This window comes from Bufo gargarizans, chromosome 6 (genome assembly GCF_014858855.1).
Source record: "Bufo gargarizans isolate SCDJY-AF-19 chromosome 6, ASM1485885v1, whole genome shotgun sequence".
NCBI classification, from domain to species: domain Eukaryota; kingdom Metazoa; phylum Chordata; class Amphibia; order Anura; family Bufonidae; genus Bufo; species Bufo gargarizans.
Window position 1 is genome coordinate 341,558,920 of NC_058085.1, and position 12,128 is coordinate 341,571,047.

The 12,128-nt window shown below is 43.0% G+C and overlaps 2 protein-coding genes across 2 annotated transcripts in view; one reads left to right on the forward strand and one right to left on the reverse strand.

Annotated features, from left to right (window-relative positions):
* Nucleotides 1-12,128, reverse strand: part of DOCK1 (dedicator of cytokinesis 1) — a 388,933-nt gene that overhangs the window by 184,421 nt on the left and 192,384 nt on the right. The window lies entirely within an intron of this gene.
* INSYN2A (inhibitory synaptic factor 2A) overlaps nucleotides 8,984-12,128 on the forward strand; it is a 29,644-nt gene continuing 26,499 nt past the window's right edge. The window contains exon 1 of the mRNA XM_044296111.1: nucleotides 8,984-10,155. Coding sequence (XP_044152046.1) covers nucleotides 8,984-10,155 — 1,172 coding nt within the window. The remainder of the gene's footprint in view (nucleotides 10,156-12,128) is intronic.

The window sequence follows — 12,128 nt, forward strand, 5'->3', positions numbered from 1 at the left end:
CGAGAAATCAGCGACCAACCAATATATCTCGTGTGTATGGCCAGCTTCAAATGCCAAGTTTCTCCATAAATTACTGCTGAGGGAAGATAACTGATTGGCTTACAGTCCAGGAACCCTTCTATTGAGTTATGACTAGTGTTGAGCAAAGGGAGCATTGGATTTTTCATCCAAAGTCACTTCGTTCAAAACTTCAGATTAATACTGTACGGAGATTTGTCTCCGTACAATATTAGAATGTATGGTATCCGATGGATTTGGTTCTAAAGTACTAGTCGGAACCGAAGCAGAGTTCGGTTTGAAGTTCTAAAGTGGTTTTCCACTTTAAAAATCAACTACCAAAAGTTATTCAACGAAGTCAAACCAAAGCGATTTTGGATGAAGCCATCCGAAGCTCACTTCGCTCAACACTAGTTGTGACTGTCAGAAACTGAGAAACCCTTAAAAAGTATGGAGTGCTTTATTGTACTCGTTTTTGTCATGTTCTCTACTCCGTTCATGTCTAAAGCTAAATGCAGAATTCTGCTGAACTCCTGTTAGGCCTCTTTCACACATCCGTGATGACATTCGTGACAAGATGGTCGGTGGTTCATCCATGAAGGATCAGTGTTTGGTCTGTTTTTTGCCACAGATGTCATCCGTGTTGTGTCCATGGTTTTTACGGGCCCATAGACTATAATGTGCGTGATGAGATGCGTAATCACTGATAAAAATAGGGCATGCTTCCGTCACTACGGAGCCACGGTCTGTGGAAAACCACTGCTGTGTGAATACACACATTGAAGTTGATGGATACGTGAGCTGTCCATGAGTCACCGACCTGTGAAAGAGACCTCAGTAGGGATCGGTGCACTTGTCTGACAATGGGGAGGAGCTAAACCGCTTCTGAAGACAGTTCGTATGTGTATAAAAGGAGACAATAAAATCAAGAAACAAAATAGGCAAAAAAAAAATAAAACATTACAATTTGATCAATATTTTATGGATTTAACATTTTAAGGAATTAAACTGTGAAACTGAAAATTAATTTCCCACTGGGTAAAATTGATGAGCACAAGAGACTTCTAAACTTTTCCTAGGAAAGCTGGATAATGAGCAATGTGATTGTATTGACCCAGCTTGTGACCCTAGCTTTGCAGCAATATATTCTCTACCAAAGGGGTCTCAGCCTTGGCGCCTTCTTGAACTGTTGCAAACAGCAGAATACCAGAACATGCTGGGAATTGTAGTAGTTAAAAAAAAAAAAAGAAGAAAAAAAGAAAGAAATATAATGATTCCTAATAAACGAGCAAGAAGTACAGATGATAATTTTGGAGTAACCTACTGGGCTGATTTTAAAATAGCATTGATGTGCCGTAGAATCTAAAAGGAATGAAAAAAAAAAAAACTGAAAGATTTAGTAGAGCCACGTCTGTCCTGCAGAAAAGTGATAAAAAAAAGCACAGGCGCTTATCAGGAGCCTTCTCACATGATTTAATGATTATCTTGCTTTTAGTGTCACCTGTAAACTGTATACAGCCTTCCATTAATCTGGCTGTTTGATAAGAGATTTTCCTCTAACCTGTCATTCAGCGCAGCTTACGCCTCTTGAAGTCCTCCAAATACCAAGCCAAACAGTTCCCCGAGCCGATAAAACATTGTGTGAAGCAATGTGAGACCTACTCTCCATTCATAGCTCAATACTCCATCATAGCAGAGATATCATTTTATATTCTATACTCCAGAGACAGGAATTTCAAAAGAAAACAAGGAACGGCGCTAAGTGGGAAAATGGAGGGACAAGCAGGGAAATCGCCCAGCGGGGGAAATCATTTGATGTGACAGGGAAAGATGCTTTAAAAATGAATAGCTTTGGCGGGGTTTCTTCAAGGCCAATGTGATAGGCGGCAGGTGACATTGGCAGCCGCAGATGCCCCAGCAGTGTCAGGAAAAACTCTGAAAGTGAACTAAGAACTGTGTGGGGTCCTAGAAGTCAGACCACCACAGATTATAAAGTGATGGCACATCCTAGTGAGATGCCATCACTTCACAATATTCCTTTAAGAAAATATGCAGTGTACCAGAAAAGTGGATGAGAATTTGCTAAATCTGTTCTACACCCTGCAAAAAAAAAAAAAAAAAAAGATCTGTAATGAAAAAAAAAACTGAAATCCGGTTTGGATTTCAAATCGTCAGCAAGTCATTTTATGCTACGAATTTCCTATGCAATACAAACAATGACATCTGTGGAAAAGCTGCATATTTTACGATGTGGAAAATCCAAAAAAAAGGTACAATTTCAGAAAAACTATTCACATGCAGTGGAAACAATCAGCATATCATAATGAGCATGCTACAGGTTTTCAAGCATCTCAGTTCTGTTATGGATTGGTCATAGATTTTAAATGCAAAATTTCATCCCTTGAATGTACAGGGGTGAAATCCATGGGCTGAATCCACTGCACAATTTGCAGCAGGATCCACACCAAGCACATGATTTTTGCTGCAGAGTCATAGTGAGCTCCTAAGGGCACCCTGCACATGTTGCGGATTACGCAAGGATTTTTACGAGGAAAAATGTGAATACAGCACCAGCAAAGTGAATGAGATTTGATAAATCTCATGCACACTTTGCATTTCATTTACGTGTGAAAATTGGCCTGGTCCGCGGATTTGTCAATTGTTTAATTCCACACCTTATCTATAGTGTTTTACCCATAAACTTCAATGAAGTTGTTAAAACAGAAAATCCGCAATTATGGATTTATGTGATTTAGTGCAGATTTCATGTGGATTTTCCCACATACATAGACGCAATGTGTGAAGGTAATATCGGTGTTATATTGTAATAAGACTTAGCCTCATCCCACCCTTCCAACGTAAAATGCCATTGAGGATGGGGGTTTAAAGATGGTGCCGGGTGCCTGCTGTTTGAAACAGCAGTCACCCGGGACTAATGTATGCGATCGACAATGTTGATCGCATACATTAAACCCCTCAGATGCCATGGTCAAATGAGGATCAGGGGAACTAGATGGTGTGTGCGGCAGCTTCGGTCCGCTTGAATGTGCAAAGCCTCCAAAAGGAACATAGTGTAATCCCCATAGACTGGGGTCTATGAGAGAAGCAATATAATGATTTATTGTTTAAGTTCCCCAAGAGGAACAAACATTTTTTTAAAAATAAAAAATAAGATAAATATTTTAAAAAAATAGTTTTTTCCAAAGTTTACTTTTGTGGTATGTGGTATTGTTGTAATCGTATTGACCCGGGGAATGAAAGTTACAGGTCAGTTTTAACACATCGGAAACGCTGTAAAAACCTATAAAACTGTAAAACTGTGGCAGAATTTTATTTTTTCAATTTTTTACCACCCAATTTGGAATTTTTCCCCGCCTCCCACTACATTGTATGCAACTGTACATGGAGCCATTAGAAAGCACAATGGAATGTGAATGGAAAAATTTAAAAAAGTTATGGCTTTGGGAAGGCTGGGAGTAAAAAAAAAAAATAAAAAAAATAAAAAAAAATGAAAAAGTAGAAATTTGCCTGAAAAGGTTAAAGGGAACCTGTCACCATGAGAATATCCAGTCTAATGGCAGCATGTTCTAGAGCAGGAGGAGCCGAGCAGAGTAATACATCGTTCTCTTTGCGTGCTGGGAAAGTCTGGGGATCTCACTCAATGACTGTCAGCCTTCCCAATACAGAGGATACATAGAGAGACAGCTGTCAATCACTGAGCAGGACCTCCCACTGGACTCATAAGGGCTGGGACTCCAATCTATAAGTTCCAAGTTTTATACTGACTTTTTTCGCCACCAAACTATATAAAATCGTCAGGCTCAACTCCTCATGCAAAACAGACACCACATGCAGTGTGACAGGTGCCCTTTAATGTGTACCACCAGTATAAGATGAAGACAGGGGTGGCCCTCATTAGCTTCACCCCAGCTTGAAATAACTGCTTACAGGCAACAATGAGTTCAATAGGACCGGAAAATTGATGTAGCAGACTTTAACCCCTTGCTCGGGATAATCAGCACAAAGTTCCCCTCTCTGCAAGGATATCAGCACCGGCAAAGACAGAAGAAAGGGCAGGTCTAACCTTAATGATTCTGTCACTTTAAGTAAACATCAAACACTTTCTAATTGGCTTGTCTCGTTTCTCAAGTGTTATCTACTATCCTTAGAGGGTCCTTCAAGCTCCATTACTTCTATTGTGTGCTGTAGAAGACCTATAAATAAAGGGATTCAGGTTTGGATTTACATATTCTAAAGAACATAAGTCCTTTAAGTGCAGATTTGATTGTGGAATATATATTCCTGCTTGGTCAATACTTAAGAGTCACTGGGGATGAGCCGGTCATTAAGGGTGTGCATGGACCACAAGGTCATCTGAAGCTACAAGCTGATAATTGATGGGACTAATTTGGCTTTGCGCATTTTTTCCCCCCAGAAATATGGGCCTGTGTTACAACAGATCTGTCATCAACTCCGCAGAGACAGGCCCAATGTACTATTCACTAAATAGCACAAAATGTTTTGTGCCATTTGGACTAACTGTGCATGTAACCTGCTGCCATAAAATAGCATGCATGATAAAGCCGCGAGAGATCTACTTGCCACATATAAGGATTGTTCATTTTTTCAGATCACTAACATGCCTCTGCCCAATATTATGGAGGCACCAAGCTACACAATGGTCAGCAGGCTGATGTATTGGTTTTTCATCACTCCCTTCTTCTTCCATCAGTGCCTATGGTTCCATTAGCCAGTATGGTGCCGAGCAGGAGTGGTCTACTTTTGGTGGAGCTAGGTCACCTACCAGGGACTAGAGAAAAGTACAGTATGTACATGTTCTCTTTATAATAACAAGCATTTTTTTCTACTAATGAACTATCCTCTGGATAGGTAATCACTATTTGATAGGTGGGAGTCTGACACCCGGGACCCCGCTGACCAGCTATTTGAGAAGGCACCGGAGTTTGCAGTAGTGCCATGGCCTTCTCCCTGCTAACCAAGCAAAGTGACGTACATTGCTTGGTATCACAGCTCATCCCCATTCACTTCAATGGTTCTGAGCTGAGCCTAGGCCATGTGACCGATGAACGTGACATCACATGGCCTAGGGAAAGCAGCAGAAGGTCGTGGCGCTACTGCAAACGCTGGTCCCTACTCAAATATCTGAACGGCGGGGGTCCCGGGGGTCTATATTGGTGCTGTAACACTAACTGTATGAAAAATGATTGCTGGGATAACCTCTTTAATGGCAGCCCTTTTGTAGTGCTGGGGGCAGAGATAAGGCAGGGTAGTAACAGTACATACCCAAAGATAAAAGCTCTGTGTGCAGCTCCTATATGACGCCTCTCCAAGTGGGAAAATGCCAAACGTTATGTCTTCCTGAGGACTTTATTAGTCTGTAGACGCTTCTCTTAAAGGAGTATTCCCACCATATCCACAGAATATGCCATGAGTAACAGGTGCGGGCCCCTCTTCTGAGACAGTTACTTATAGAGAGAAGGGGGCTTCCAAGATTACTACTGATCCACAGAGGCATTACTCCTCTCAGACTGAATTCATTACAACTACCATAAAGCACGCATACACTGCTGTACTCTCTACAGACTGTACAATATGGTGGGAATGGGTAGTTTAATATTGGTGGTCTATCCCCAGAATAGAACATCAATATCTGATCGGTTGAGGTCTGACTCCTGACACCTACGCTGATCAGCTGTTTGAAAAGATGCATCTCTCCAGTGAGTGCCATGGCCTCTTCCTAGGCCAGTAATACCAAGTTTATGGACTAGGTGCAAGTGAATGGGCATGGACTGCAAAACTAAGCACAGGAGCTATACAATGTATGCCTGGCATGGTGTGAAGAGGCCGCGGCACTCTACTGATGACATATTGATGGCCAAACCTGAAGATCGGTCATCAATACTTTCCTCCCAGAAACCCCTTTAATATTCACCCCCCGGGGAACCTTTGAAGATGTTGGCTGTTGTCCTATATTGCTGACCCATCCTGAGAATAGGTCATCAATATCAGAACACAGCACCCTCTTCACCGTAGTTGCAGCTCCTCCGTCCCATTCCCTTCAATAGGAAGGAGCAGACAAAGTGTAACTGCTCCTTCCCATTGAAGTGAATGGAACACAGGAGCTGCTCACCACTGCAATGCCATTGTCGAGCACGTAAACAGTGAAGAGAACGTAACGCTCACATGATCGGCAGGGGTGCTCGATCTTGATGACCTATTCTGAGGATAGGTCATCAGTATAGGAAAACCGGCCAACACACACACACATATATATATATATATATATATATATATATATATATATATATATATAAATAAATCACTTCTAAAAATTTTATTTAATGAGTATACTAAAAGGAAGTTGTATTCCTACATTTATGTAAGAAACTTGAAAGTTGGTCAGAGAAAAGAGAAAACTGATGAATCTAGGTCAAAGACTCGAAGGAAGAGTGTGAAACTGTATCTAGGTTTCATTCGAAAGACTAGTTCTATGGATTGGCTTCAGTGACCTAACATCTTCTGACAAGGGCTTACAAAAAAAAATAAAACATGGGAAATGTGCACGAATGTAAACCCGCATGCTCAAGCTGTATTATTCATCAAGCGTTGCGCTTTAGATTTAAAGGGGCAGTTTGTCCAACTCTCTCTTGAAAATAAAATCTTGGTAACACAGCCGTATTGGGGGCAGGAGAGGTTCTACTCTAGAACTAGAAAAAATTGCAAGTTTGGGAAAACCTGGCCCCAATTCCTGTGTAACTAGCAAGACAAGAAACAGATGTGGGAGGTGACTGAAAGGCTTCATTTATTTTGTTATTCTGTATTCTGCATTGGATAATTGCTGCTAGTTAGGATGTGTTCACATCATGCTATGCCAGGAAAGTTCGGACTATGACTAAGGAAGCCATGGTCCTCATTCACCCAGTGCAGCCCAAATTACTGCTCCTGGGACAGGTCTTGGCGCTTGAAGAGCAGTAGAAAAAACACAGAACTAGTGCCGAGACCAGAAACCAGCACAGGGCTATACCTGATGTATAGTGCTGTCCATCCAGGTGAAGGGGTGTAGCAAACTGGTGCTCCAAAGGATTTTGGCCAGCCCCTTGGTGCTCCAGTTAGGTAATTTGCATATAAATAGAAATGTGTTTCTCCGCAATGGGGCCCCGAATATTCATAATAAAAGGTATTAATAAAGGTTTTATCAGCAAGATCAACTCTATCAGGTTGTACACCTGGTTTAAATAGAGTAGATCATACTGACAGATGCTTTAAGTCTAACACTTCTGTTTTGAGATGCTACTGCAGTAAGATTGAGACAATTTTTGCAACTTAAGGAAAAAAAAAAAAAAAACAGAAAAAAAAGTTGCGGTTGATAATTTGGCTTAAAAGGGCATTCTTAAACTTACATACTGATGACCTGTCCTCATAGGATAGGTCATCAGTACCTGATCGGTGGGGGTCGGACACTCGGGACACCTGCCGATGTCACGCCGGTGACAGGTTTGAGAAGGTCTGAAAGATTATCTGCACATTAGTTATCTGACAGCCTTTTTTGGTTTCACTTTGTGTGTTGCTGGTATGTCCACACCCCCTGTTCAGGTGTGGATCATGTGACCTTCACCTCCCCCTATTTCTTCAGACTTTACCCATCACTCCTTGCTCTGGATAGCTTCATTTGGTTTTTGGAAGAGCTGGAGTGTGGTTCATGGTGAAGTCCTGTTCGTCCATGTTCTGTTTTGTATTCCCCCCACCTTTGTTGTTTACTAGGCCTCAGCGAGACGCTGGTTCCTTCACCAGGGAAGGAGCGGGTTGTCTCTGCCCTGTCATTATTATTAGGGCATCTGAGGGCCACCAGGGTTTTCTAGGTTCCTGTGTATGGGCATCTCTACCATCGAGAGGTGCCCATACGGATAGGAGTTCGGGCCAGGAGCAGGGTTTTATAGGTGGTGACCCTTTTCCTTCCCTAGCGGTGAGGCCTAGTGCCTTTTCCCTTCCTTCTTGTTGTCTTTTGGTGTTCTCCCCTACAACATCCGGGACAGCCGATCAGCTGTTTGAGAACACACTGGGGCTCCTGTGAACGCTGCGGCATTCTCCCTGCTTAATAAGCACAGTGTTGTCCATTTGATAATGGCTGTGCTTGGTATCACAGCTCAGTCCCATTCATTTCAATGGGCCTGGGCTGTGCCTAGGCCATGTGACCAATGAACATGACATCACATGGCCTAGTATAGGCTGAGAGAAGGCTGAGGCGCTACTGCAAGCCCCGGTACCTTCTCAAACAGCTGAACTGTGGGGATCCAGGTGTTGAACCTCCACCGATCAGATAGTGATGACCTTTTCGGAGGATAGGTCATCAGTATAAAAGTCTCAGAAAAACCCCTTTTAAATAAGCTTTGCAGAATAACCATTTCCACTGTCTCACCCACTTTTTAAAAAAGTGGAGTATGGCCTCCTTTCCACGTTCATGATGACATCTGTTACAAGATGGACAGTGGTCCAGTGAAAATGTCCATGAGAATCCGTGTTTGGTCCATGTGTCTTATTTTAATTTTTTTTACCCTCAGGGTGTCATCCTTAATCCACATACACGGCTAGACTGAAAATTAGTTTAGAGAGCATCTCCTACCAATGGTCAGTGAAAAATCACTGACAGAACATGGATGCCATCTGTCTTGTGTCAGTGGTTTTGATGAACCCATAGACTTCAAGGAGCGTGCTTGTTACACATCACGGACCAAAGCAGTACGTGTCTACTTCATATTCCCAATGAAACGTATCCATGAAGAACACAGGCAGCACACATCTGCAATCCAGGCCTCAAAATGTAAAATGTTGAAAAATGCTTGCACACATAAGCCCAAAAAAGCCTTGATGCCCTATTTTAAACCTTTTTGAAGCCACAATTCTCAAAATGTGGGGCTTGAAAAATTGCCCTATGTCTCACTGGTTACTCTGTTTTCTTGCAGGAATCATGGTGAGCAAGGAGGGGGACAAATGTGTGCTGACATCATCAGAAAGTGAAGCCGAGCCAGCTGTTTCTTTAGCCTTAGACATGAAATATGCATTGGACCCCAACCGGCATTTAAAAAAGAGAAATAAAGCCCTTCAAGTGAGGTTTAAAGATATTTGCGAGGCTCAGAATGAGCAGAGGGATAAACAACTTTCTACGGTGCCGCAAAGTGAGAAAAAAGACACCAAGTCTCTTTCTTACAAAGCTTATAGGAAGTACATGACAGTGCCTGCTCGGCGATCTATACCCAACGTAACCAAGAGCACAGGGGTTCAGACTTCGCCAGACCTGAAAAAGCGCTACCAGACTTTTCCTCTTGACCGCAAAAAAGGGAACCTGTTGAAAAATGCTTCTGGCATGGAAGTGAAGGGTCAAAATAATGGATTTCTAATAGAGGTAAAGGATACAAAAGATCACAAAAGCTCAGGGGAGTCTAATCGATGCAGCAGGGTCCACGACCAAGTGGTTGCTGAACTGGTAGTACATTCGAGTGAAGACATGGATGTCATTACGTCTAGCAATTGCTCAGATGCATGTGGAAGCACTGATTTGCACAGCTGTACTAAAGATTCCCCCTCTCCTCAAAACCCAGCAATCTTCACATCGGAACAGACCATCTGCCATCTGCATGAAACCACAAAATATGACAAAAGGCCATTAGGGAACGCTCTATCCCATCACCCGGCACATGTTAAAGTGCTTCTGAAGGAGGAAGCCACCATACACTCGCCTGCCCTCAATCCAAACCTTGCCGACCCTGAAGACTTGACTGACATAGAAAGGACAGTTTGCCCGCTGACAGATGAAGAAGACAGAAGAACTGCTCAAGTAAATGGCCTACAAGGCCAAGATATGAATGCAAAAGCGTGTACAACACAGACGCAGTGTCAAACGACGGAATGTAATGAGCAGGCCCTGCAGATAAATGTTTTACCCGTGGAAAAAAATAAGCCTTGTCAGGCAGCAGTTGCTTTGAGTGATGAATGCCAACAAATTGTGCCTCACACGGAAGTGATAGACTTAAAAGCACAGCTTCAGACCATGGAGAACCTGATCAGCTCGAGTCAGGAAACAATCAAAGTGCTTTTGGGTGTTATTCAGGAGTTGGAGAAGGGAGAAGCTCACCGAGAGGGGTAAGTCATTAACAAAAACTCATCTATCATTATGGCCAGTCATGCCTTGTTATGCGCAGCATTATGTAAGAACAGAAGGTTAAGTACTGAGCTACCATTACGCTAGAGAATCATTCTTACTATGGTCTGTACAGAATGGAAGGTATTTTCTAAAGGTGGCCATGGCCGACAGCTATGCCTTTCAGCCCCCATGGACATACATGCTCGACTTGGCCAAATATGATTGTATTCCCAGTTGGAGAGAAGTAAGCTGTTGCCAACGAGCAGCAGATTGTCGAGAAGAAAGCGTTCCTTCCCGACAGTCGGCTGCTCATTCAGTGGGGATGAAGTGCTGCATTTACATGCAGCGATCACCTCCACAGTATGAGGAGGAGGGATCACTATCGTGATCGCTCAGCCCCATACCGCCGCATTGGTTGTGGGCAGCGGATCGCTGTTTAGACCGCACAATCTGCTGCCCAGAAATGATAATTTAGGTGTCTGCACAAACATGCGTTTTTCGCATTCATCGGATGGTCTGCTGCACCTTTAGATGGGCAGAATATCATGAACATGCATTCACAGGAACATTCATTCCCAATAATCTGCCCGTCTAAATCTACCTTAAGGTAATAGGTAGTTTGAAATTCAATATGCTCGACTCCCCTCCCTCCCACCGAAATATGACATCAGGAAAAGTCAGGGCCTCCTCAAAAAAATAAAAAAATAAAATCAAGAGGTCAGCCAGTCCCACTGAAATCAGCAGGTTTGGCAAGCATTTGCGTGTATGACCACCATGATTAGTGATTTCTAGCATATGGATCTCCACTACAACTCCTAGCATGTCCTTATATATCTGTAGGCCGTCAGGGCATCCTGGAATTTGTAGTTTTGCAACAGCTGAAGACCTACAGAATGGAGACCATTACTCTCTACAGAAAATACTGGTATGCATATCTTTAAACGACACCACAAGGACATGACATTTTTTGTAATATTAATAAACTTTGTAGCAACAGCCCTGGGTTAGGTAATGACCTCCTACCACTGCTTACATATGAGGGACATTATAGAGTGCACAGGCAAAGTCCTCAGACCCTTTCACTTTGTTATTTTGCGATGTTGCAGCCATGTGTTAAAATAAAATGTTACATTTTTTCTTCTGTCATACTGCACTCAATATCCTGTAATGACAAAGTGAAACATTGAGGCCAAAAAGTTTGATCTTGGTTCAAGCTGACATTATGTTTCTCACAGACAGAGTCCAGGTAGGTCTCATGCATCTTTTACTGAGGAAAGGCTTCTTCTGGCCACTCTACCATAAAGCCCAGATTGTAGGAGTGCCCATCTGCCCAGCTTCTTCCATCTGGATCTCTGCAGCTCAGCCAGTATGACCACTGGCTTCTTGGTCACCTCTCTTACCAAAGCCACAAGCCCCACCCCCCACGTAGTTTGGAGAGGCAGCCAGCTCTACGAAGAGTCCTGTTTTCTTCCAGTTAAAGGGGTTGTCCGGGTTAGGGCAGTATTTGGCTTATAGGCGGCTTTTTATTAGCAGCCTACATAGAAGTGGATTCTACCTTCATTTCCTTCCTCAGATGTCCCCACTCGTCAGGCAGCAATCACGTACCAGAACTATCTTTTTCATTCTGCCGGTGAAGGGTGCTATTTTGGAACAGTGATGAGAGGGAGAGGTAGGAGCGGAGACCTCAATGCCGAGTCGTGCTGCCTTGTGGGAGAGCTGTGATGTAAACAATAGCAATTGCAGGCATCAGGGTCTGGTAGGAAAGGGAAAAAGCCAGGAAACCACCCGGAGAACATTATAGCTGTGTGTAAAGGTGATGGCTAATGTAAATTCACGCGACTGTGAACCCGGACAACCCGTTTAAGAATTATGGAGGCCACTGTGCTCTTGGGAACCTTCAGTGCAGCAGACATTTTTTAGTTCCCTTCTCCAGATCTGTGCCTCCACACAATCCTGTCTCTGAGCCCTACAG